This window comes from Harpia harpyja, chromosome Z, assembly GCF_026419915.1.
Source record: "Harpia harpyja isolate bHarHar1 chromosome Z, bHarHar1 primary haplotype, whole genome shotgun sequence".
In the NCBI taxonomy this organism is placed as follows: domain Eukaryota; kingdom Metazoa; phylum Chordata; class Aves; order Accipitriformes; family Accipitridae; genus Harpia; species Harpia harpyja.
Genome location: NC_068969.1, coordinates 5,134,371 through 5,161,463, shown reverse-complemented (window position 1 = coordinate 5,161,463; position 27,093 = coordinate 5,134,371). Strand labels below are relative to the sequence as shown.

Below are 27,093 nucleotides of genomic sequence, written 5' to 3'. Positions count from 1 at the left end.
GATAAGCAGTTTAATTGTTTCCCCGCATCTGCGGCAGCGCTGTAAAGCGAAGGCAAGCTGAACACACCTTCAGAGCTTAACGGCCTCTCTCCAACTCCAAGACTGCATTTTTCTTGTGGTGCTTGAGCATCTCTCTTCATACAGCTCTTACGCTCTCGCTAATTGTTTATGTTCTCCTATGCTGTTTGATAGCAATGAGCCATCCGGTTTTTCTGGGAAGTGTTTCAGATTTACCTAGATATAAGAACAGTCATAGGAATGTGACTGTGTGAGCAGCAATGAGAGTCCAGTGGGTGCTAGTAATGGGATGCCCTCTTAAACAAGTTGCTGGGATTTGGGTGTTGCATTAGTAATGAAGATCAGGTGGGTGCTGAGCAAAGAGCAAAGCAAGAGTGACTTGGGGGGGGGTGGATTCAGAAAAAAAGGCTTGGAGTGATTAAGGACAAATGTATTTGTCTACTGTTACATGCTCTCAGGAACACTTAGGACTAGTGTGGGTGGTTGTTGGGCTGGGAAGTAGGGTTGTCCTCATTTCTCCCCTGGGGTCAGCACAGCCTGTGCTTAGGGCTGGGCTCTGCTCTTGGGTGCCCCAAGGCAGAGAAGATGGCTGTATGGGAGTAGAGCTCGAAGTAGTGAAAATACGGGCATAAAGGCACTGCTGTTGCAAAGGATTACAAAGTCTGAGTACACCTAACTTGGCATGTCCAAAGCACATGTGGTGAGCAAGAGGAGATGATGCTTAGCTCGGAGAGGCTCAAACTGGTACAAAACCCAGCTGAGTGCTAATTTAATTTTCCTTGTTGCCTCAGAATGACATCCGACTCTGTTTTCCTGGGGCAAACATTGGAGCTGTGATGACTTTGCCCCCATTCCTGGGATTCTTGCAGAGGGAGTAGGTAGTCATCACATGCTCCACAGTGTTGCCTTGCACTGGGAAGGAAGTCGGTACAGGATCTGTCCCATCTTCTTATTCCATTTTTTTTCCTCTTTACAACTTAATTCATGTTTTAATCTGCCCATGTGAGTCAGGAGGAGGACACAGCTGTTGCCATCTTCCACGTCTGTGTGCAGCTGTGAGTCCATGCTGCTGTCTCTTCACAGCCATCCGGACTCTCACCTAGGAAGCAGTGGGACACAGTGTCAGCGTGCTGGGAAGGCAGGGCACAGTCCTTCATCTCCTGTGTAAAAACTGCAATGGCAAGTCAAAATAGAGGGATGCAGCCTCTGCTCACACTATTTGAAATACACTGTAATTTGGGGGGGTGGGTGTCCCTCAAAAACATGCAGGTCTTGTTTCCAACCTCTCTGACCCATACAAGATAGATTTCCTGTGAGGAAGGGAGGAATCACTGGATTTTTCTGCTGTGGCAAAACCTTGGGACCATTTTTTGAGGACTGGCACCAGATGCCATGCCAGCTAGTTAACTGTTGCAAGTGTGTTACACTATGCAGGCTTTGTGGCTGCTTAGGAAGAAAAACATCAGTTTTCCTTATCTTGTCCTTGCTGTCTCCCTGCCTCCCCTTTTTTGTGTGAGCACTCTGCCTTTACCCAGTTTGTCCTTGGGTCCCAGTTTTAAATAACTTGTCTGGTGGCTGAGCAGGACAGTTTGATCCTATTTTTAAGTCCTTTGGACTTTCTTGTTTATGGAATTTGGGTACTGGGAATGGCAGGATGTTTGTGTTGGAATTGCTGCAGGGGGTTTGCTTGGAGCAACCCTTGAAACTTCTTCGACGTTGGAGGTGCAGTGCTATGCTGCTTGCGGAGAGGGGCATGTTACCCTGCAATGCATTTAGTTGAGCATGCTGGCTTTATGCATGTCAGGGTCGTTTTCTCTGGCCCTTTTCGGCCAGACCCTGAATGCATGGTTCCGGTGTAAGGAATGAGCTTGAGCACTGGGACTGAATGGGTCCTGTATCCATATAGATGGGGCAGAATGTTAGTGTTTAAAAAAAGCCTAAATCCCTCTGATACTCCTTACAGTGAAGTAGTCTGGTCTTGCCTTGAAATAATTCAACTTGTCTCCTGATTTCTCAATACCAGAGCAGGGTGGGGAGAAAAACTGGAGTTATCTCTGCGTTGGTGGACCTGTGATGAACAGCCCCAGCCTTCCCCGCTCCTGGCTGAAGCCATTAAGGCCATGGTCAAAACCAGATGAGGGTTATTTTTTAATTATGTAGTGCAGGTAAACAAGATAATTTAGCTGTAAGATAATGCAGTGAAATTAATGCTGCAGGAATGTGATGCAGACTCTGTGGGTGTCTTGTCTTTTAAGGTGCTCATCTTTGCTTTTTCATTTAAATCAATCTTCTTGCACCAGAGCAGTTGGGAAGCAGATGGACCTGTGAAGCTACGCACTGTCCTTCTGCCTCGGTAAGCTTGTGCCATCAGTGATCTGTTGCTTTTGGACTTACTATGTGAACGAAAGGCTGGCCAACTCGGGCCAGAAGTTATTGTGAAGAGCAGACAGTTTCACTGAAGCAGTCCAGCCCTTTGCTCCCTGGTCTCTAGCAAGAGAAGGCACCTATGAAAATGTGCACCTGCAGGAAGAGGTTATCAGTTTGATGGGTTTTGGTGACTCATGAATTTCTGCAGGTTTAAGGGAATGTGCTGCCCAGCTGGAAGCTACTGATCTTCAGAGAGTTAATTCCTCCTCCAGAAGCTTTCTCTGCCTCTGTGGCATGGGAGCAATGCTGCTTCATTTTGCAGCTTTCCCATTTTATGCTTGATGGTTAAAGTTGGAACATTTATATCTCATTCTGCCAAGAAGCATTTAGAGTAGTTTTCCTGAGAAACATCGGAAGTTGCAGGTCCATGGCTGATGCCCTGGCTGCTCTGCATAAATCACTGGGTGGTAAATACATTTGAATGAAGAGCTATGGCAGTCTTGCTAGCTGAGTAATAAATCAGGGCTGAGCAACTCCATAAAGCTGAATCTTAATGTGTTGGCTTGGAGTTGTAGGGTGGGGTGGTAAAGCTGATGGAACAGCGGGATGTTTCTAAACAGAATGTGCCTGCCCTTAGTTACGCTGCCACAAAGAATATAAATGATACTGCATACATAACTGAAGTGCTGAAAATGGCTTTTTGTTGGTGTTGCTTGCCTTGTTTCGTGTGTCTGCTTAATGTTAGCTCTTTGTGCTTTACTTCCCTTTGGTAGTAGCAGCAGATCTTGTGCCCGGCTGTCAGGTCCCTGGCAGGTAGGAGAGCGACCCTAAGCCTTGCCTTCCAGTCCTGTGCTTAGTGCTGAAGCCCTGGTGCTGTGACATCAATGTATAGAAAATTATGGTGCTTGAACATGTTCAAGGACCTGCTCAAAATATTTCACTATCTGAGGAATTTTGTGGAATACCCAGAAGGTGATTATAAACCCTTGGAATGTGGCTGCCTCTCCATGAAGCAGTCCAGCCAAACAGCATTTTGAGGCGGCTCTTGAGTATGAAACTTCTGTCAAGGTTTTCTTATTTGCACTTTTGGGTTTGGTGCCCGCAGCCCTCAGGCTGTTTGCTTCTCTCACTGGAGGAACACCTGCCCAAGCTGCCTGCTCCTGGGTGCTCCTGCATTTTGCTGTCTGATTCAGTACCGTTAGCAAAGCTAATGCTTACCTGGTGGCTGCAGTGCTGGCATGTCCTCGGGAAGCCTGAATGCTGTCCTGGTGATGAAAAAAGTACTCTGCCACTACGTGGCCAAAACATGGGCGAGGGTCCTGCTGCAAGTCCTCTGGCCAGGCTCAGGTGTACCGCCAGAGCTCAGGCCTCGGAAGGGTTTCCTTCAGAACAGGATTTGAAAGTATGATCAGGTTTCCTAAGAAGGGGATTTGCAAGACTGCCCTGCCCATCAGTCTGTCCTTCACCGCTCTAATAGCTTCTGCTTGCTAATTTGACAGAAAGAGCTTTATACCTTTTTTTAAATTTAAAAAAAAAAAAATTAAAAAGTAAGCAGCCAGGTAGGTGGGAGAGTTTGGGCTAAAAGGACGCACCAAAGCTCACCAGTCACCTGTGTGACTTGTGCAGTGTGTAATGTGCTCCGAAAGCCAAACCATGGCAGAAACTTCAGTGAGATTTCCTGCCTTGCTAGACATGGAAGTTTATCCCTCAGGGTCTTTCTCTTTTTGTGTGGACTCTTTAGTCCTTAGTAAGATAAAATGTCCAGTGGAAGCTTCCTCTCTGATTAGGATATTCTTCATTTCTGTGTGGATTCTCTGAAGCCTCATAAGGAGTTTTGTTCAGCCTTTAATTCAATTAAGAAATGAAGCAAGAGATGCAAATCTTTTTAGCCTCATTGGTTTCAGTACTCATGACTACATCTGAAGAGAACATCTCCTGCGTAGTACAGCAGGGCAGCTTAGGGAGAAAGTATTTTTCTGGGCTTCAGCTGAGATTTCAGGTGCTGCTGGAGGCTTGTGGATGATTTTGTCCCTTTGGAGCATGGGGTGGAGGAAAGACTGTGGTCACCTGTCAGTGACGGTGCCTTGATTTAAACCCATTTCTGAAGCAGCACTTTTGATAGAAACCTGCTTCCTAGCTGTGTGACTTCTATCAAAGGTCGTTAGCTGGTGTGAATTAGACTTGAAACAGCTGGTAGATGGTGAGTGATACCAGGGGACAGAACACAGTGGTGACTGTCACGCCAGCTGCTCTTGCACATGTCCTTCAGCGCTACTGGGGGAACGAGCTGTGTCTGAGGAATACAAGATTGGACTCTGATGCCTCGTAGTCCTCACGTTTAAAAAGTGACGTCTTGTATCTTGCTGCTTGTTGTTGTGTGCTTTCTTGTCTTGTTGTCAGATGCTTCAACTGTACTTTCTGGCTAGAGCTGCTGAGGGGTCCTCTAGATATCTCGTTAGACTGCCTTTTAAACAAAGCTTATTTTGCCTTCTTAGAAATCTTCATTTGTGCCTTTCACAGATGGGGATGGCTGAGAGACAGTCTGGGCTCATCTTTGTATACTTGAAGGCTTGCATTTTGGTACAAAAATCCACTTTAGTTTTAAAACTACATAAAACTCAGCTTTGTTCCTGCAGATTCACTTGTATACCAGTTGGACCCCCATGTAAATTGTTTCTAGAGAGTCCAGAATCAGACTTCAGTGAACACAAGCTGCTATGGCACAGTGAGCCCGTGGAGGGCTGGGGAATTTCTCTCGAGAGTCCTACATCTTCTACTTCCAATGTTTCTAGCAATTAGTGCCCCTCAAATCAGTGTACTGTCGTGGGGACTGGTCTGCCTTGTGTATGCTAATCACTAAGATAACTCTTCCGTTGTCCAAATTAAAATTGCTCTAATTTTTCAGAGTGGTGCTTTGGTCTCATCTCTGTTGACCGCCTCTCTCTGCTGCCTGCCCAGGCACTTCTGCCAGCCCGGGTGTCCTCTGTCCTGGGCTCTACCGCAGGATGGCTTCTGCTAAAATGCTCTTCTGTAATGCCATGGTCTTCACTTCAGAATTAATGTCAAACAAATTCAGCAATTTACAAAGCTTTCCTTACAAAAGAGAAATTTAGAGTCAAAAACACCTAGTTTATCTTGGTGCCTTGAGTTCTGGTTTTTCCTAAATTTTGGAAACTGATAAAGCGTTTGTGTGCATGTATATATGTACATGCCTGTTGTGTTTATCTTCAAAATATGCATTTTTATGCATTTGTATGGAAGGAGCTTAGTCCAACTTTTTTGTTGTTATTTTAACATTTTGTAGTTTAATTTCCTGTGGATTTTAGTACTAGCTTTAGCTTACATTCCCTTAAACATAGAATTAAATACTAGGATTTTTACACTTTCTTGCTCTGTTTCCAGATAAAACCAGGAGTTACAAGTAGAGTTTTGAGGGGCTTGCTCTGGCTGGCTACGCACTGGAAGCCCAAGTGAAGCCAAAGCCACGTTAAACTGCATGCCCTTAGGCAGGCAGACCCTTGCTCTGCCCTGCTACGGCTGTATATTTAGCCTATATGCCCTTTCCAATAACAGCTGGGAGAAGATGGCTGGAGAGGAATGCGAGTCGTCATTTCCCTGAATGCTGTCCCGGGATCCTGCTATCTGTCACGAAGTGCTGCTTGAGCCAGAAACGCTGCCTTGGTAACTGCCTTCTACAAAATTGTCCCATCCCTCCCTTGTTTTTGTTTTTTTTTTTAACCCACATGAAGTTTCAACATTCATGTTCACAACCCCATTGGGTCCTCTCATTTTGTTTGGGTTTAAGCCTGATTCAAGTTAGTTTGGCTTCTGTTCCTTTTATTAGAGGAGAGTGTGGGCTCTTGTTCCCCATTATCCTCATGTCCCAGTGCATCCCACTTTGTTCCCTCCCCGCTTCCTCCAGGAAGGATCCATTTTGTACCTCTGATGATCCTCATCACCTTTCTCCACCAGCCCTCCCTCGAGATGGGGCTTGCTCACAGGTTGCAAGCAGTGTGGGGCGGCACTGGTGAAGCTGTCCCCCTGCTTTGGCTTGTTGGTGGCTGTTTATATCCTAATTTGCTTGCTGCCAGCAGCCAGGAAAATGGCAGTTCTACCTGGCTGCAATGTTTGTAATTACAGGGAAAAAATGATCTCTGAGGCCTTCTAAATAGTTGGGAAGATAATATCTGAGTTTCCTTTCAACTGAATGCACTTGAAGATATGATCTGAGTTGGCTGTCTGGGAATAACAAAGTGGGAGGAAGGAATTGATTGTGGTTGCTGAAACTTTCATCACAGAGTCAGAAGCCTTGCCTAGCCAAAATCTGCGGCTGCCGGTCACTGCTGCAGGTCAGGCGCAGCGGCCATTTGAGGCATAGCTCAAGCATAGGACAAGTAGCACACAGGAGGATGCAAGGGGCCACTCGAGCAGGATTGACAAGCAGAGGGACATCCATATGGTCTTCCAGCAAATGTCAGGTCAGCGTGCAAGTGCGTAGTTGAGAGGCGCTTGTGGGTACCATACTCATCCCCTCCTGCCTCCCCAGGGCTGCAGGAGGCTGGGGAAGGTGCTTGCCTCCAGAAGAAGTCTTATTGCTGCACCTTGCAGGGGAAGTGTACTCTGCAGGGAAAGAAAAACATGTTCCATGTCCAGCTGGCAGAAGGGCTCTTGTGTCCTTTGTGCTTCTGCTGCTGCTCTGCACTGCCGCTTGCATGTACCTCTGCAGGAGTGCCCCTGGCTGGGGGTTCTGGGGGGCTGCTGGGGCTGCTTCCACCCCTCCCCTCCATAGCTCTTGCTGGAGGAAGGGCTACCAGGAGCATAACCTTACCTTTTCCAGGGCAAGAAGTCTTCCCAGGAGCAGAGTCCCCAGTTGGAAAGGGCAGTATAGTGGCCCAGCTTCTGGGCAGGCAGATGCAATACAGGGGAAAAAGAGGGAAATTCTGCTTTTTGCATCTTTTCTCTCTCTCTCAGACCTGCCTCTGCGTTCCCTCTGCAGGAGGTGCTGGAGATCACACGTTCTAATGAACACAAAACCTGTGCGGTGTCCTGAGCGGTCCAGCTTCCCCTAGCTGCTCTCTCATCTCTCTGCTGTCTGTCAGTTGGAGCAGAGGCATCAGTTGGTGTCTCTGGTCCCAGACTGGGGCAGAACCGCAAGCAGGTTTTGTTGGCCAAGGGGAGACATGAGATGCAAATGAGAGGGCTGTGGGAAGGCTTCATCCCTTCTTGGTGGCACAAAACTGTAGGTTTCAAACAAAAGGTAGTGGAAGATAGTAGAAAGCTTCCTCTTAGTTACAGGAAAGTTAAGTGTCTTGGTGCTTACTCTAGCAGAATAAAAACCGCTGCAAGGTGTCGATTGCTGTGACCACTTCCCGTACAAGCTTCATGAAGCTGCTTGTGGCATGTGTAGCTTTAAGCAACGAGTCAGTGACAGTTCGCTGCTGAGTTCCCCATCAGCAGGAGGGTGCTGCTTGTTTCCCTGCCCAGCACACATTTTTAGCACTGCTGTTTTGAGTTTGTTTGGTTTTGGTTTTTTTCCCCTAGATTGTTTTTCAGCATCAGGGTTTCCTGTTACTGACACCAGATGTGCTGGAGACAAGCAATGCAGAAATACAAGAAGGGACAAGACTGAAAAAAGCTTTTTTGTGTGTGTGTGTATGTCCTTTGAACTAGGTATCAGTTCTGTTGGGCGTTTAACTTGGTGACAATACAAGGTGGGCATAGCTGCGGAAGAGCGTGTTGAAATGCAGTTTTAGGGCAAAGAATCAAGAACAGCTTGGTTTGTACCTCCTGGGCTGATGGCGTCTGGGGTGACCAGCTAATGATGGCAAGCTTATCAACTGGCTGCAGGGGGCAGAGGATGGAAGGGGCTCCTGGGGCTTCAGGAGCACTGATCTGGGGCTCTCCGCTAAGGCAGCTTTCTCAGGCAGCTCGGCATCAGAGATCGGACTGCAAGCTACTTTGGTTTTGATGTATGCATGGCTATAAGCAGGCAGCTGTGATTGCAGCATTAAGCCAAAAACTTGTGACTTGTCTTTCAGGGAGACATCCAGCCTCTGTGTAAAGCCACCATCCCTGCAGATGCCTGGTTAGCGCTGGGCGGGATGGGATGCTGTTGCTCTGAGCACAGCTGAGCGAGGAGCTATGGCTAGCAGTGAATGTTCCTTCCTCTGCCTTGCCTGTTCCCTCGCAGCAGCTGCGTGCCATTTAGTCTGTGTATGATGAGTGCATCTCGGTGCAGTTGCCCTTCTGTACGTCCCTTTCCATAACTCATCCCAAGCACAGCACTGTCTGGAGCCTGGGTCATCTTCTGTGAACGTACATGGCTGAAACCATCGAGGTTGGAAATAACCCCCAGAGTCATTTGCAGCACATTCCTCCAACTTATAATATAGGCTGTTGGAAGGGCTGCTGCCTTTGTTTCAGGCTACATCCGGAGCTGGGCAAGTGCAGAAACTCTTACTGTTTCTTAAATTTCATGCTCCAGAGTGTTCTTTGTGTATATAATGTGTCAAGCCTGCAGACTGGCATGCTCTTAGTCTTGAGGAGACTGTATCTGTTAGTTCATAAACTTGGTGATGGGCTGCTCTGTCCAGACGCACTGCCTCTGAGCTGTTTCTCCCTCCCGCCCCTCTTCCCAGACTCCTTTAGCACCGTGCAGACGTGCACAGAGCACCAGTCGCCTCTGTGCGGACCACGCTGTCGGGCTGGCACTGTCGGTGCCTGCTGTCGTGTTTTGGATCGGGGAGCATGTACGGCAGAGTGCCATCTTTGTGTGCCTGGCTGGTGACGCTGGATTTCATCATTCCTCCTGCTCGCTGCCTTGACACGCAGACGTGTAGTAGCTGACGGGACTTGCCCGGAGATCCTCCTGTGGAAACACGCACAAGACATCTTTGCAGAGACAATAGCTCTGTTCTGGAAAGTTGCACTGGCCCTTTTTAGCCGAGTCCAAGTTTGCTTTCTTAGAGAAAGGCCACTTGTTTAATGCTTCCTTTAATGAGGGTATTGGTAAATAAGCAATCGGGTATAAGTGGGATTCCTCCTAACTCTCCTAAATACCTTCTTACCTGGAGCAGAGAATTGCATGGCAGTTACCTGAGCTTTCTTTGTGCTAGGCTCAGTGGCATTAATATGCTGGTAGTGATTAATTACCGCAGCCCGGTGATGTGATTGTGTGCTTGAGCAATTGGATTAGACACAGCTGGATGGAGACTTCACTTTCACTGGTTCTTGCGGAAGTGGTGGTGTAATTGGCCACAGAGGAAGAGTGATTTCTAGGGCAGCCACACTCCTGCTGCTGGGACGGTTCCTCTGGCCCCATGCTCCTACAGCAGGCAGAAGTAAAGGTCTCTGGGAAGATGCATGGCTGGGAGTAGCTACTTTGTCCTGCTCTCAGTCCTTCCTTTCAGTCCTATCTTCTGTCTGCACTGTTCTGCATTCCTGAATAATGAAGGTAGAGCGTATCCTTAACATGTCAGTGGGCCTCATAGCTGCATAGAGAGGGAGCAAACTCTAGCATTGTCTTGACAAGTCAGCATCATATCAAGTGCAGCATCATATCAACATACCTTCACCAAGTAGGCCCAGTTCTGTGTGTCTGAGATGGGGGGGTTTGGCACTGGAGAGCAGGCATCAATGTTTGGCACTGGAGAGCAGGCGTGTGCACTGAGTGCTAGGACTGAAGCAGATGTTGATACTGGCTTTGATGTTTCATCCAACACTCTGGAGGCTCAAAGTTGAGACCAAAAGAGCGCTCTCAGAAGCAGGAAGATAAAGAGAAAGTTGGTTCTTTCAGAACATCAGATGGAATGAAACATGCTGAAATTCAGGACTAACCTGAACCTTTGTGTTTGTTCTCTGAAACTGGGCAGTACAGATCCTGCTGGAAGGAGCACTGTGCCATGTAGAGAAGCTGGGGTGGTCTAGCTTTCCTTCATAACTTGAAAGTGCTGTCTAAGTCAGCCCTATGGCCTAGTGCTTCCCAGAGATCAGCAGAAGACCACCTGCAGAATGCCATCTGCATTTGGGTTTTGGCCCTCTTTTGAGCTTGTGGGAAACTGTGTGAGAGTTGAGATTTTTGCTCCCAGAGAGCTCCAGCTCCATGCCACGCACTGGTCACGGACAATGATCCAGAACACTGACTTTTTCCGCATGCAGCTGGGATGATGTCTCAAACGAGTGAGTCTGGGTTTTGCACATGGTAGTACCATGTGAAATGGTGTGGGCTCTTGAACTTGACAGAGACACCACACAGGCCCCCAGTACTTGTTACAGCCTCCCTGCAGGTAACATTTGCTCTCTTCTGCAGCTGCATTGAGACCTGCAGTGCTGGTATCCAGCGGGCTTGCTGGCTTTTAGGCAGAGGACCTCCTATCCCAAAAAGTGTTCTGCCTTGAAGCGAGTCTACGTGGACCTTAGCACTGCGGGGCAATGCCTTGTTCCAGCTATCTGTAGAGCTGTACCACCCTGCCTTTCCTCCTTAGCACACAGTGTGAGAGGCTGGCACTGTTTCAGCTTCTGTCAATTGTTTGGTGAGGTGGAGCTGTGTTAAGAGATTTTTATTTTCGGTGGTGCAAGCTTGTTCTCAGCCCTTCTGGTTTGTTTTTTGGGGTTTTTTTTGTTATCAGCTACTGAATTCCTTCTATACCTCCTGTGTGCTCCGCTTCCATATACTGAGGCTGTTCTTCTGTAGTTCCCCTAAAATGAAATTCTGAATTGGTGTGACCTGCAAGTGTCACACGAGATCTTAATGGCCAGTGCCTGAGTTGCTTGGCTGAGGGGCACATATCAGACGGGCAGTGTTTGTTGCCTGCTCCGATAATTGTTTCTGAAATGGGTGATGACTTCATCTTCCTCTCCAGCTTGCCACAGATATCAAGAACCAGCTCCTTTCTGCCCAAATACTCCTTTCCGTCCAACAGAAACGCCCCAGGCCAGATCACGTCATTTGGCTGAGCAGCACGGAGCTGTACCACGCTTGTGCACGAGCTCCCCTGCAGCCATGACAGGCCAAGGGGCAGGGGCTGGCCTGAAGATGTGGTACCAAACCTCTCCAGGCATCTTTACAGCTCCGTGTGGTTGTACGCTGGGTGTCTGTCTGGTTGTCTGGGGTGTTTCTCCTCTGCTCAGGTGTGGAGCTCAGCGCAGCTGTGAGAGGCAGCCATGTTTCCATGCTGATAGCATCTCGGCCCCTCAGCAGCCATGGGGCTGCTGGGCTCTGCTGCTGCATTCCTCCCCTGGCTGCAAGTCTCTGATCCTGCCTGTACTTGCTGTGTGGGTTGCTTTCTAGTCCGTCACACAGGAGGACTTTCCAATGAGCAGGCTTCAGGAGAAGTAGCTCACGGACAAGGCGTCATGACTGCCATGTCCGTACCCCAGGCTCCATGGAGGGTGAAGGTGGTTCTTTCTGCCTTTTTTTAAGGCACGGTGCAGGGATAAGAGTCTCCCAATTTCCTGCTGTGATGATCAGCGGCCTCCTCGGTACCTCTTGAAGATGCCTGCTCCATCTCTGTAGCTCATTCACACAGCCTGTTGGATATTCTCCACCAGACATCTACAGTGGTAGTTGCCTACTTGCTGAGGTGACTCTAGGTTCGTCCAAAATCAATTGGTGTGTCAGATCCTCCTCTGACCATGCAGGGAGCTGGTAGAAGAGATGTGCCCTGTAGGAAGTGTGACTTGTCCTTACCTGTCCAGCTACTCCATCTTTCGTGATGATAACCTCTGGAGAAGCAGCTCAGGCACCTCACTCTGTGTGAAGACCACCACGAGCTCAGTTGTGTTTGAGAAGAGCCTGACCTGGGCTTCCCTGTCGTTTTGTCTGGTGTATTCCTGTCCTAGTCAGTTCAGGCAGTTGGAAGGACAAGAGCAGCAGGGGAATGGGCTTTCTTCTGGCGCTGGCACCTCACACCAACCGTCCTCCCATCTGTCTTGTGGTGTCCAGCAATGTTATTGTGCCTCTGCTGTCTCTTTTGCCTTTCACTTGAGACAGGTTTTCCACAACTGACAACGGTCAGATCAGATATCTGCCTCGTGGGTGCTGTAGCCAGAGGTTAGTACAATCAGCTCATCATGTCTGCTACCCACAGCCCTCTTTGCTAGCTGCGACTGCTCGCTGGGCCCGTTACCTTGGGATGGGAGGTGTCAGCCCCTCTGCATGAGTGGTTTATTGCGAAAAGGCCTATCAAGGGGTGAGAATGTGCTAGTCCTTGCATGCTGCCTCTCAGCTTCTCTAGAGTGCAGGCTTAGGGTGATCAACCAAATCTTATCTCTCCTATTATTCCTAGAGCCTGCGGTGGTAACCTTGGGCTTGGCTGCCTGCATGCACAGGCCCTCTGCCTGCTTCTGCAAGCCTGTGGTGGGCAACACGTGCCCGCCTGGCCGCAGCACAGCAGGTCGGCTGGTCCTGCTGTTGTGCTGTCCCGGGAGCTCTGCAAGGGCAAGAAGCAGTGGGATCTCCCTTCCCACCCGGTCTGGCTCCAGGGTCTCTTGGGACGGCCTGATGTGCATCACACAACGCAGCTGGAACAGACTAAAATAAATCAGAGCTGTGTTCAGAGGACTGGGAGGCAGTGGTTAGAAGTTGGGCTGGGTTTGCTCTGGGAATTTGGAGCCACTTCGCTCTCAGCCGGGGAAAAAAGGAGTTGGTTCAAGACATTAGAGTGCCTGGCCCAAGGGACCCCAGTCTCATATGCTCCTGGGGGCTGAGCAACACCCGCTTGGTCTGTGCGTCTGTCCTCCAGTCCTGCATAACCCACTGCCCCACTCATTATTGCAGATTAGTTATAGAGGGCTGTGCTAGCTGCAAACTGAGATGCCAGAGTGGGCAGTATGGCTTCCCCTGGGGTCCCAAGTGGCTCTGTCCTCTTTCATGAACCTACTTGCTCTCCTGCAAACAGGCTGTGAAGAGGAACGTGGGGGTGTGTACAGATCCGTGACCCCTGTGTGCCGTGGCTGAATGCAGTCTGGAGGGAGAAGCAGCTGGGGAAGCAAAGGAAATAATGTACCAAAGGAACAGAGGAGAGAGAAAGGAAAGCTGTGATCCAGGGGACCAGAGAGAGTGTGGGGATGGGGAGGAAGCAAGTGAAAGAAGAAAACGGCAAAGGGAGGGAGAGCTGGGGATGCTTCATGGAAGAGCGTGGGGACGGGCAGCTGTGTAAGCAGCGGGGAGCTGAATGGTGGGTAGCAGTGTGGGACTCAGTGTGTGCATAGCTTACTCTAGTCTGATTTTTGGGGTGCGTATTGCTGGCCCCCAAATCAAGTCTAAACACACTAATACCAAAAGCTGGAACCGAGAAGAGGCCTGGCTTGAAAGCCAGGCTCATAGGTCAGAGGAGCAGAAGCATCTGTCATGCATCAAGCTGTCAAGATGGCAGCTTTGGAGTACTGAAGGTTTCTTAGGACCTTCATACTGGGTAACTGGCATTTAAATCCACTGATGCCCCAGCCTGACTTCACCTTGCCTTGAAAGGACACCTATTACCACCGTGCTCTGTCTCAGCTTTGGTTGTATCTGCCCCGTCTCCCTACCTGTGGCTATCTCAGGATGCTGTGGCTCCAGAGCAGCAGAAACATGGTTGTGTGCATGGAAAAGCAGGAGGATCTTGTTTCTCCAGAGATGCTGTACATCAAAAGAGGACCTGAGAAGCTCTTGGTCTCTTTAATGGTAGTGGTAACTCTTGCAGTTAAATCAAAAAGCTGAAACAAAGAGGGTAGCGTGGCAGGTAGCCCTCTGTCCATTGCAGGGAGGTCTGTTTGTGTGAGCTGGCTGGCTTAGATACCATAATTAATGTGCTGATTGGGTTTCCTATGTTTAACCAGGTTCCCAGGACTCCTAGGATGAGGCTGCTGTGAAGGACTGGCAGATCCCCTGCCTGCGCTGCGGTGCCTGCAGACTCCCTGGGGTCCTCTTTCCAGCTGGAGCACCGTCACCAAGGCCGCCGGGAAGAATGACTGTTGGATGCCTACTGCAGCCCCCTTTCCTGGGGAGGACTTGGCTCCCCGTGCTGCTGCTGGCGGCCTCTGCTCACTGCCACTGGCCCAGCGAGCCGGCAGAAGTGGTTCGGGACTGGGAAAACCAGCTGGAGGCCTCCATGCACTCTGTGCTCTCGGACCTCCGGGAGACTGTGCCGGCTGTGGTGGGCATACCCGACAGCTCTGCGGTGGTAGGACGCTTCTTCAGAGTCTCCATCCCCACGGATTTAATTGCTTCCAATGGAGAAATTGTCCAGGTGAGAAATGCTATTCCCTGAGGGTTGTTTTCAGTTATATTCTTGCAGTCACCCCACTAACAAGCTGAGTCATGAGGGTTGCTGTGAGGCAGCCTTAAGGTTTTGTAGGACTATGGGAGAAGAATTTTTTAAAAAATAAACAAATAAAGTCCTCACTTCATTGCAAAGTTCCTTTCTTCTATAATGGAGAGGAGACTTCTCTCCTCAGGGATGACTGATTGGATTTGTTGGTTGTATTTAAACTGTGAGATACTCTGCCCCTGGAACGATGGGCACATTCCTAAGGAGACGTTGCTTTGGGATCTGGGGAGCCACAGATTCCCAGGGACTGGTGCTCTGAGGCTCAGGGATTTTGCTTCACTGTGATAACAAAACATTGCTAGATAGAGACCTTGTTCTGCCAGCAGGGCTCTGGGCTGCTTTTGACATAGTCTCTCCTGACCTCGTCCTGAAGTCCTCTTGAGAAAGATGGGAGCCTTTCTCTTTATCTGACTTACCCTCATGCCACTGGCACTGCAGACACCTGAAAACTGAGTTTTGGTATTGGTCCTGAGGGCAAGAAAGTGTCAGAATAGCCTAGAGGAGTAGAGGAGGTAGGCACACTGCCAAGCACATGCTTGCTTATCTTTAGTCCCTTCCTGGGAAGGTGCTGAGAAGTTGTCGTCTTAGCATCTGCTTGCTTGGATCAGGGAGAGTTCAGAAATTTCTGTTTTTAAAGGAAAACAGAGTTACCTTCCAATCTTGGATTTTTTTTCAGAGAGTAAGACTGAAAAATAGTTGTAAAAATCCATTTTTAGAAAACATGATAAAAAGACAACCTTCTGGTGTGTGTCAGAAGATCAGAGGGAGATGGAGAACAAGTTGGGAGAAAGTCTGACATCTTAGCTTCTCCTTGAAGGCAGGTTTGTTATAGCTCTGCGTACTGTCACGCAATTATCTCAATCCAGATATGTGATCTCGCTGGCTTCAGCGAGGGTGCTGGGACCGCGATGTGCCAGTGGTAGGCAGAAAATCCGAAGAATGCATCTGTTATCGACAGACGGTCAGATGGGGAGGAGGAAGGTGGTGGGTGAGCCCCCGGCTAGAGGAGTCAAAGAAGGGGACAGGCTGGTTTCAAAGCAAAGGCTGTGACATTTAATTGACTGTGGCTGAGGAGACTGGCTCGGATGGGAGGCGGTGGTGCCTGCCCTGCTTTAACCACAGCCTGTTTTCTGAGCGTGGGGCACCTGTATAGCACTCCGCTGCAAGAGTCCAGATGGGTGCGGTGAGCCCAGAATCTTCTGTTATGGAAATGATAACTTTGGTTTGGGACTTTGCATCAGAGTGGCTTGCTCTGGTGTTGTCTAATAGCTACTTTGATGGCAAGAATAATTTTCAGTGTGTATAACACTGCAGCTTCCTCTGTGTTCTTTTCCTGGCGCAAAAGTCATCTGTGATAGCTCTAGTAGCTGCAGGAAAATCCTGATAGATTATTTCCACCCACCTGATAGCTTCGAACAATACCTCTGCCACTTGCCTGAAGAGCTTCAAATGGACTGGGCTGGAGCAGGACTTAGCAGTTGCTGGTTGCGTGTAGTTCAGCAAATGCTGGGAGCGATTTTCATGCTCGTCCGTGGGCTTGCCGAAGTGCGTGTTGCATCTGTTCACCTTGAAATTGATTTTAAAAGTGCAGCAGGCTCTGGGGCACTGTTAGCATCCTTGCTTAGCCAGTGTATCTGGAAGGTTGCTCCCTTGCAGAGAATGCGTGTTGGCTGCTGAGCACAGCCAACCTTTGCTACGGGGATTTGATTCCTGGCTAGTGAGAACTGCGTAGGCAGTTTTGGGTGCTGGGGTGCATTTTTGTTTTACTGGAAAGTTTCAGGGCAAGTTGCTCCGGTCTTTTTCTCAGGCTGCCTTGCATTTCTTAGCTGGAGCAGTAAAAACGTAGTATTTCTGGATCTTGCTAACTGGTGTACTTAAACCCTAATAAGAAAGAATAAGGGCTGTGCCCTTTGAGACGTAACAGTGGGTCAGAGTTTACAATAAGATGTGGTTGCCTATACTTAGTCCCCTTAAATTTCAAAGAAATTAGCTATAATGTCTTTTTTTTTTTTTTTTTTTTTAAAAAAGCTGACAGTTGATGTCCCCAAACTCCCAGAAGCTTCCCATCTGGAGCCTGAAGAAGGTGTGATTGCTTCATTTCTAGATAATTCCCGATGATTATTTCTAGGCTCAGTTTGTATTGTGGTGGCGATCGCCGTGAAGCTGCTTCTCAGATCCTTTCCCTGCTTGTTAGCAGATTCCAGCCGGCTGTAGACAAAATACTTTTCTCTGCAAACTCGGTTGTGGGATGGAAACAACGCCAGGCATCTGCAGAGTGGTGGAGGAGTGCCTTGCAGGCACATACTCCCGCACAGATATGTGGGCTCTGTGCGTAATCAGGTATGTGCTCCTGGGAGCAGTCGCCAGTATTTCCCTGCCAACCCCAAGCTGCTTAAGAACAGGTGAGATTTTATAGTTAAGTACAAAAGCAAGTTTATTCTAATGCACTCAAGCTGCAAAGGTGGACACCTAGAAAAGAAGTAAAAAACCTACCTTGTGTCTTAATTTCAGAGTCTTGTTTCTATGTTGCTCAGAGCCAGCTGCCAGCAGGGCTTTGTGGCCATTGTAACTCACCGCTGGCAATTAAAAAAACCCCTTCCTCTGTGCCTTGTCTTCCTGAGCAGGTGCCTTGGTCAGGCATAAATGTGTCCTCTGAAGGGCAGCTGCAGCTTGCATGTATTTCAGCTGTTGAATTTGGTGGCAGTTCAGTCCAGGTGCTGTCGCCTAGCTTCCTCACTGCAGCAAGGCTTCTCGCTGCAAGATTGCTCTCCTGGTGTCTGAAGGTGTCTTGGAAATGAAAACTCTTTGCTGTGCCTTCCCCAAAGGGTTAACAGCAGCTTGGCACCTTGCAGCCCTTCCTGCCACATTTGACACCAAAACCTTGGCATTTTTACAGGAGTTGGGTTAAAACATCCAATCTCCACATATGATACAACCCCCTTGCTATGCAGACAGGCAGTGCAAGGGTGCACAGGTTCCCACTGTCTCCTGGCAGACACTGGCTGCGAGCTGGATAACTGTGGGTGTTGGTGCTGGTACCCTCACCATGATCAGTTGCCATTGGCCTGATGATCTCCTTACCCTATTTCCACCAAAGACTGCGTGGAATCTGACCCATTACCTCTCAGCTGTGTCCTGTTGTTGAAGAACAGATCATACCTGGGCCAAAGACCAGGTGGATTTCCTGTTCCTGCCACTTCCATTTGAAGCTGCTTCAGAATTTGGCTGCTCTGATTAAAAATGCAGCTTCTAGCCTAAATTCAGAGATGGCTAGAAATATTTATATGTGCTGCCCTTTAGCTTAAATCAGTTCTACCTTCATAATATTTACTTCCTTTATGTATTTATAAGTGACAGGCATATTCCCCTGTCTTGATTTTATTAGGTTAAGCAAGCCAGCCTCTTTAGTCTTTTTCATAAAATAAGCTTTCTTTTCCTCTTCTCATCTTTGCAGCTGTCTTCTGCACCTCTTCTAGCTTGAGTTTATTTTTCTTATGTTTGCATGACCACAGCTATGGAAAATACTCTAGATGAAATTTTACCAGAGCCTTGTATAAAGGCATCAAGACTTCCTTTTCTCTTCTATAAAAAACCTTGTTTGATATATCCTACAATTGTTTGCTTTTTCATGTCTGCCTCACTTTGGCTCAGATGTCTTGCCATCAGCTGAAATATCCAGGTCTGTAGTTTATTTCTGCTTCCAGTTGTTGAGGTCCCAAAAGAGGACATTAGGCCGAGGTGCATGATCATTGATTTTTGCAGTGCTGATCTTGGTCTCCATGAGGTCTGCTAGTCCCGTCTCTAAGGTTGTCCCATTTTTCTTGTATGAAAACCTAAGCCTCCCATCGCTGTCCAGGTGATGACACTAATAATGAGGTGAGGACAGTGGCACTAACACTGATAGCACCTCTGTCAGCATTTGGGACAGTGGCTGTTGCTGTAAGTATGGCTCTCAGCTCATCCCACCAGCGATGATACCCTGCCTCAAATTGGGAAAGCTGACATGGGCCTTAGCCCATGAAAGAAAAACCACACAAAGAGGGCATTTATGTGGTGACTACCTCTGTCCTGTCTGCAGGACTTTGATCTGACTTGGTGCAGAAACTGCAGTAGAAAGCATCTCCAAGTCTGTGAGAAGGCCTTTGTGACCCTGAGCTGGGGGCTGGAGGCTGCAAGGGTGTTTCTCTAGGCTGGGTGCAGTGAACAGGAGACGTCTGGGCTGCAAATGCCTCTCCAGAAACACCAGGCACTGCACTTGGGTCTGAGTATTAAATACAGTCACAAAGTGGCATTGCTGAAGCAATACCTACTTCTTTCCCTTGGGATGCAGGGATAAATCCAGTTTCCTCTAATTAATACAAGTGTGCCCACAAGGTATTTGAGCCCTTGCGCAGTCCAATATCCTAAATGTGTATACCCGCAGTACATAAAGACATGCATTTTAATGGCTTTTGTTTAAAGGTGGGTCTATAAAGCATGCTGGAAGGAGAGAAACTCCTGGTTGTGTGCTGCTTCCCAAGGCACATCCCTGCGGAAGCAGGTGATTTGCTGCGTCTTCCTTGAAGATAATGTAAAACTGCTGATCTGCCTTCATCCTGGCAGTGTTAGGTATGGGATGGCTCCCACAGAGGAGATCTGCTGTAGGTTTGTTAGCTGATGCTAAGGAGAAGTTCTCAAGTGAGCACAGCTCTTACCGTTCTTGGCTGTGTCTTGGCTCCTGATTATTTTTGGTTTTAAAGTGCACGGTCTCACCAGGGCTTTGTTTGGAAGACAGATGAAACATAGCAGGGACCCCAAGAAGCTATCACTGTATGCAAACATAGCTGGTGACAAAGTGATGAGAACAACTGAATTAACTCACGTAGCTGATTTACGCCGTGCAGCTATGCAGCAGGTTTGTGGGGTTATCGGAGCATTGGGTATTAATCTGGGCAAAAAGGAGTCTGTCTTTCCCCGCAGGACCCTGATTTTCCAATGGTTGTTCTATTTGCCATCTGCTGAAGTGGTTTTTATTGGCCACTTTTTGGTGGCTCTCATCAGACTTCAGGGACCTTGTTCTGTAAACAGGATCTGCAGAGATTGGGTTGCAGGAGTTGTGACATCGAGTACCTACTGTCTGCGCTGTGCTGCACGCCTCAGCCCTGCTCTGACCCTGAAGCAAAGGGCTGGATGTTGGCAACCAGCCTGCAGTGCCAGGACACTTTCAGTTTCAGGGAAGAAAAACACAAAATACTGATTTTTTTCCAAAGAGTTTTAACTGAACGTGAATTTTATTAAAGTGGCATTTCTCAAAGGAGGAAGACAAGCAAAGAGTGCTCCTGAGGGGCTCTGTCATTACGTTGGGTATCTTAAAAGGCTCTCTGTGTTGAAGCTTTGAGCTTCACCTCATCCCTGGGGTCCCCAGTTTTCTTGGACTTGTACTAACCAGAAGGTGTAGCAACAGCTGCTATTTACGGGGGAGTGTGCAGGGATAAATGGCAGCACCTGGAACAGGTCCAGGCAAAGGATGACTTGGGCAAGGCTTTGCTTAGCTGCCATGCTGCAATCTTAGCGATAAGATGAGATGATAAGATTTCTGCTGGGGGGCCAAGGGGGCTGCTTATCTTCTTCCTGCAGCAAGACCGAGTCGGGGAATTTGGCATTTTCAGTGCGTGCTTAGTAACAAGCTCTGAATTTGGAAGAGTGGAAAATGTGACTCAATCTAATTATAAACTAGCTTTTCAGACAGGCTGGGAAGTTCCTTGTTTTGTCCTGCTCTTATGGATTGTTGCTTTGAGCATCCGGGGAGACTGAGGAGTGCGATGGTAAGGAGAATCCTCTGAAGGAGCTGACCCGAGATTGCGGGATCTGGCTCGCCTTTCCTTGCCGCAATCTTGAATGCCAGCTTTCCAGCAATCTGCTGATGGCAGGAATAAATTGCCGGGGCTGGTTAGCTGCGCAGCGGCAGCACTAAACCCCCAGCACTTGGCATCCCTGCTGTGTGGTATTTTTGCTTCCCTTTGGCCTTTCACTTATAAAAAGTCGCGCTGAAAGAAGAGCCCGACTGAACTTTTTTTTTTTTTAAGCTGTTTGAGGCTTTTCCTGCCCCGTGCTCACCCCGCAAACAACGGAGAAAGCAGGGTGTGGGCAGCCCATGCTGACCCCAGCCCTGGTGCGGGCGGGCTGCGCCTTCCCGCTCCAACAATAAGGCTAAACAAATCCTTCCAAGCTGCTTGCATGGACCGATGAAAGGAGGATTTCTTGGGACACTCAATGTTTTGTAGTGACCTCCCAGTGAAACAGCTGTTGTGTTCCCTTGCCCAGGCCGAGTGGGACGCTGAATAGTGCCCTTATAGCAAACACAGAGGCGCATCTGGAAAAGAAGCCGTCATGGTAGGAGTATGCGAGGATGGCATGAGCTGGGCGTAGCCGCCCAGCCTGCGCCGTTGTGAAGCCATTTTACTGATCGTAAAGAAATCGGTGAGACAAAGCACCGCTCTTCGGGCAGGCAGGCTGCGTCCATGCAACACAGCCCTCCGTTTGCATCCGCAAAGGAGGAGGATTGTTTGCTGTGCGTGAGGCTTTGCTTGCCCATTTGATGGCTGGAAAATGCAGATTAGCAGCAGACATGTAAACTTCTCGTTTGGGTTTTCATGAGCATGTAAAAGTAGAGCTGCTACTTCAGGCAGCTTTGCCACCTAGTCCTTCAGGGACTGAAGTTTGAAGTTGAGAGCCAGGACTTGCGTACAGCCTCTGCAGCCTTGCTGTCCCTTAACTTAGCTTTCTGAGCTGAACGGTTTGATTTTTCTAAGCCAACAGCTTCAGCGTATGGAGACATGCAGGAAGAGCTTTGCAGGGCTTTAGCTGGGACCAGCTGAAATGCAGAGTTAGTTTAACTGTCCTGACCTACCCTGTGCACAAAGGAAGCACCAATTACTGGCTGTTCCCATATAGCTTTCTGAACAGAGGTGGTGAGCTCCTGCTGGTGATGAAGACTCGGGTCACCAAGGCTGACGTACTTCTGAGAGGCAGTGAAGTCTCTGGGCTGTTTTTAGACTTTCAGGGGCAGATGCATCTGCTTGAAATGTCCTGGAGCAGCTTGGTTTTGTCTGTGAGTTTCTGCGCCTTTTGTCCAAGGCATGCAACAGCTCAGATGAGCAGTCTGCCGAGGATACCTAAAAGCTCTGGCAGGTATCACAGTCCCCTCAGCAGGGAAACGCGTGTGCTGTGATTCCTCCCTGCTCACTGTGCCAAGTAAATGCAACTTTCCTTTTCTTCAGACTGAGCTTTCCCATAGCACAGCACTGTGCAGTGGCACCGTTGCTGTGCCCGACAAGCAGAAGGCTCTTGAGAGGTGCCCATCCTCCTTTCACCACTGTTTTCTGGGCCTTATGTTTTTAGGCAAGACCCATCTGATGTCCTAGTTTGCAGTTCTGATGTATTTGGGGAAAGGAGGGGGGATGTAAGGAGGGCTCCATCTTGTATCGTCATCTAGTTGCCTACAGGCAAGCCTCCCTGTCAGGGCTGTTCCTTGGGGTCAAAGACCCATGGCCGTTGTTGTCTGAGGATTGTCCAGCTCCTGCCTTGAGCCATCGTGTTCCCTGACCCAGTGCAGCAGCCTCTGCTGCTGCAGGACCTGTTCTGGGCACTGGTACCCGGACAGCTTGGTTGCCCGCACACCCCACACCTGCAGTCGCTGGCTCCATCTTTGTGTCAGTGAAGAAGAGGAACGCATCCGATGGACCCACAGCCAGAGCCTGCCTCCCAAAACAAGGACTCCATCCTCTGACTCAGAGCCTGCAGGCCCCATGTTCTTGTTGCTTCTCTTGGCTCCTGGTCGGCTGTACCAGCACCACGAATGACTGCAGTGCCCACAGTTCCAGCAGTGCTGTGGTGGATCTGAAACCGATGTCTCTACCACCGCCTTGTTTGGCCTGTGCAGGACAAGGCAGCCCAAAATATGCCTGTCCGTGTATCTGATTTGGGGCTGAGACTGCCTGTTGCTTCTGCTGCCAAAACTGCCCGGTGCTGCTGCATTAGCAGGGGGTTAAGATGAAGCTTAGGCTTAGGCAAACAGCTTAGGTTTTACTCTTTCTCTGCAGTTATATTTGCATTTGAATTGCATTTGAATTTCCATTTTCTTTCCCCTGCCCACTGGTTAATTGCTTGCAGAAGCCTGAGCGCTGCAGACTTGGTTTAACATCGGTTAGGTCAGTCAGCTTGAGCACAGTTCAGCTTGCCTTCTGTTCAGATGTAGAGAGGGCTCAGCCAGGGTATTTTCATTATTGGCCGTCTGTGTTAGGGTAATGCTGAAGGAGCAACCCAGAAGGGGAGTCTGTAGTACAGTAAATTGTCAGCAGTAATTATACTCCAGATGAAATCTCTGGCATGGCATCTGTCTCTCAGGAACAGCTGGACATGGGGAGGAGAAGGGGGTGGTGGGAAATCTGGCAGAGCTGCAGGAGTATCCATGCTCACCCCTGCCCAAAAGCAGTCAGGGATTTTTTAGGAGTTATTTGAAAGGCTGCAGGAAGGAGCTGAGTCCTTGGCGGCTGCTGCTGCCCACAGGAAGGTCTGGTGGCATAGACTGGGGAGATCCCATTGGATACCTCCAGGGCCGGGAGGATTTCATAGTGATGCACCAAAGGGAGACCTGCGGCAGGATCCTATGGTACCTGTCTCCTGCTGAAGGACTCACTGCCTCCTTTTTGGAGGATTCATCAGGAGGAGGAGGATGAAATACTTGGAGGATGAGAGGGCACTCTTGTAGGCAAGAATGTGCTTTTTGCCTGAATTGCCTCAGAGGCAGTAGTTTTGCTCTCTGTTCCTTTGCTTATCTTTGTCTTGTTGGCTACAGGGCTTTAAGATCTAAGTTTAAAAAAACAAGTGAAACCGAGCTATCTTCTTTCATGAGTTGACTGCTCTTGGCTGGCCTAAAAATAACAGGCCATGTATATCTGAAAGGACTTTGTGAACAAGGTCTTCAAAACCAGCCAGACCACTGTATGTATTTAAAATAGCAAACATGGCTAATTTTTTTAATGGTCTTCAGTACACTGCCAGGCTTGTGTAATCTTTAGCCGATAAGCATTCATTTACAATTATCTCAAATAATGGGAAAACAAAGACAGCCTTTTTTTTCTTGAGCAACGGAAGAGTTATTTTGAAACCAGACCCCTGGAGGGAAATGGCAGGGCTTAAGGCTGATATTTAATGCATCCATAGAAAACTGGGAAACTTTTAACATGAAAACTAGAGATCCCAAATCATTAACTATGCATAGCCTTAACAAATACCCTTTGAAGCAATATTTGAAGGAAACATCGCTAGAACAGAGTCCGGGGTTCCCCAGTCCCAGTTTCACGCCACCACGAACACAGCAACGGCCGTGACCAGGACAGACCCATGCTGAGGGCTTCGCTGGTTAGTGTTCATTTAGGAACAAGTATTTTTATCCAGCCCGATAACTGCTTTGATTATCTACTCTAATCTTGCTGGAGTCTTCCTTTGTCATGCAAACATGGATGAATTCTGCGGCCAGGGCAGTAGCTGTGTTTAAAGCAGAGCTGTGGCATTGAATGCTTGTGACTTGTTGCCTTCCCAAAGATTTCCTAGGGGAGGCACAGGCAGCTTCACAGGTTTCATAGGTGTAATACACATAAATCTGATTTTCTTAATCACCTCTTGCAGCACCTGTAGAAACAGTCCACATCTCCTCCTAGGTTGAATACAGCTGAACTAGCTCAGCTCTTTTTAAATCAAGTTTAAGTGGGTTTATAAATGTTTTGCAGCTGTCACATCCCTGCTAGAACAAGTTGTCCCAGTAGGTGATTGCCTGGCCTGTTTTTGTTTTTCAGGAGAGCCTAGTTTTCAGTGTGAATCTGTCTAGCTGCGGTTTCATTTTCTCGCGTGGGCCCTTACGAACGTGAGCTTACATGTAAACTGTAGGTTAAAAATGGTTTTCCAAGCAGAAATACTCAGACTGGCCTGTGCCTCCCTCACTGTCCTTTTTGCACGTGGGGTTGGCCACTTTTCCTAAGTGAGTTTGGCTATCAAACATAGGAGCACACATGATCGAAGAGAGAATTACCTTGTGACGTGAGATTAAAGGCAACGCTTGTTTTATGTCTCCTCCTCAAGTCATGGGCCATGCCCGGGGAGGGGGGAGCAGCAGAAAACTCCAGCTCGCAGGAAAGCTCTGTATGGAGTGTGTGATCCTGTAATTAAGGGCTTTTGCAGAGTGGATGGAAGGGGAAGATTTGTTCCAAATGTAGCCTGAAATTACACATTCAGCGTGCATTTAACCACTCCCTATTAAAGTTTGTATTCTTCTTGATTGTGTAAGCCTCAATAACGCTGTGGCTTTGTCCTGCCTCCTTATGTTTCTGTTCCTAATGTGTGCCCAGCCTGGTCCTTCCTCCTCCCCAGTTGGGCAGGTTAGCAGCTAATTTTGGCACAAAGGGATAAAGAGCGGCACCATCCAGGTCCTACTAAAGTAAATGCTGGATTGCACTGGGCACTGTATTGGCATCTCAAGTTTTTAGAGGGTGTGATGAAATCGCACTTTTTTAAAGGAACACAAGTGCAGGTCAGCCCTTCTACTGGCTGGGCAGGAGCAGACCCTGCCTTTGTTCTCTCTTGGCAGCAGAGATGCCAAGGAAGGACAATTTGGTCCTTTGTCCCCGCAGGAGGGAGGCTCTGCTCCCTGTGCCCGTCTCAGGTGAAGGGCTGCTTTTCCTTGAGGCCAGCTGGGGTAAAAGCAGCTCCTGTTCTTGCTGCGGTGGGGGGGTGAGCGCACGCAGCAGCCCTGCCAAAACCCACTGTTTTCTGCCAGACACATGGGTAAACATCAAGGCCAAGTGGAAGGTTGTTCATGTCTCAGTGCCTTGGTTCAGGTGGGATACATCAGGGTGTAGGGCCTGTGGGATGGCTTTCTCCAGCTGGTGTAAGCAGGAATCTTAATTTCCTGCTCTCGGATATTGCTGCTGAGGAGTTAACTAAAAGCCGTGCTAACAGCTTTAAACTCTGCTCTATAAACTGTACCCAGTGTGTGTCTCACGATGTGCGCTCCAGCTTGTCCAGGCTGGCCGAAAGCGGGGCTGATCCTTTGCAGAAGAGAGGAATGAGGGTGTTGCCCTTACGATCGTGGCCAAAACCCTTTGCAGCTCTTGCACAAAAGCTTTCGGGTCATATGTTATCCTTGCGGAGCTGCGCATCCAAACCCTTTAGTGTGCTGAAACCCACAGCGGGGGGGGAGTCTGTGAGCCTGGCTGCCCTGCCCTTCAGTGTGCTGCCTGAATCCTGCCTGCAGCTGGCAGGGGGTGGTGGGAGAGGTACCCCAGGACTCGCGGTCTGCCCAGCCCTGCAGCACTGGGCATTGCTCTTCATCTGTCCATCCCAGGGGCTTTCCCCAGCAGGACCTGCGGTTGGGCAGGTCTGGTGAGTCCAGCCCCGTCTCTGCACCCGCTGCTGGATGTGAGGGCACTCCTGCCAGGCAGGTTTCCTTGTGAAGCTCCTTGCCCAGCTTTGTGTTTGATAAATTATGAAATATGTATGAGATTTACAGAATTGCAGAGTAACCAAAGCACCCTTTCAGGAGAAGAGCTGGAGCGTGGCTCTGCGTCGGACTGCAGCAAGCCCAAAGCCTTGACTGGGCTGCTAAATGTGTCTCCATGGCCCCCAAAACGTCCTGTTTCCTCTGAGTGGGCGGAGGGAGATACCTCTTGGTGAGCTCTGGAAAGCCTAGCCAGGGCACTTTCCAAATGCCTCTGAGTCTGGGAGGTGGCAAAGCTCAAGTTACTCGTCCTGGAGTGCCTACAGCTCTGGGAAATGTCACAGCCCGCAAAGCTGGCAGTGTCACCCCTTCCACCACGCAGCCTGAGCGGCTCTGCTGTGCCTGGTGATCAGCAAGCGGCTGTAGTGCGGACGGGCGGACGTCAGCTGCTGGGAATGGGGGGTTTGGGGGCTTGAATCGACCCTCAGCTACAGCCTGGGGCAGGAGGCAGGAGTCCCCTGGGCTCTGATACGTCTGACTTTCCCCTGCATGGGGTGGGGAGCACCTTGGTGGGGTGTCAGCCATGCTGGTGACATTTTGGAGAGAACCAGAGTCTTCTCCGCATGAGCAAAATGGCCAGGAGACCTGCAGGGTCTGGACCTAGGCTGGCTGGGAAGGAGACGTGAAGTTGGAAGAGGAAGATGGGCTCGGAAAGGCACAAATGGATAAACTGGGAAGAGGAGGCAGCTGGTGAGGTTACTTGCAGGCTCGCTCCTCCTCTGGAGCGTATGGAAATCCCCACTGAGTGCACTGCCCCTGCTGTTGAGCCACGCAGTTTGAAGGGGAGGCTTGTGCTCTTGGACTGCGCTTCACTAATCTGCACCACAAGTCACATTAAAAAAAAAAAAAAAGTGTTGCTGTTGA

General features: G+C 49.1%; 1 protein-coding gene across 6 annotated transcripts in view; it reads left to right on the top strand.

The window, feature by feature from the left end:
- Positions 1-27,093, top strand: part of DAG1 (dystroglycan 1) — a 54,794-nt gene that overhangs the window by 23,841 nt on the left and 3,860 nt on the right. For 4 of the 6 annotated variants that reach the window (XM_052777335.1, XM_052777341.1, XM_052777336.1 and 1 more), the window contains exon 2: positions 14,206-14,615. In XM_052777335.1, coding sequence (XP_052633295.1) covers positions 14,334-14,615 — 282 coding nt within the window. In that variant the 5' untranslated portion in view covers positions 14,206-14,333. Of the gene's footprint in view, positions 1-2,348; positions 2,372-5,799; positions 6,067-14,205; positions 14,616-27,093 lie in introns of those variants that run through there. The other 2 variants (XM_052777340.1, XM_052777337.1) reach the window with 2 other exon arrangements.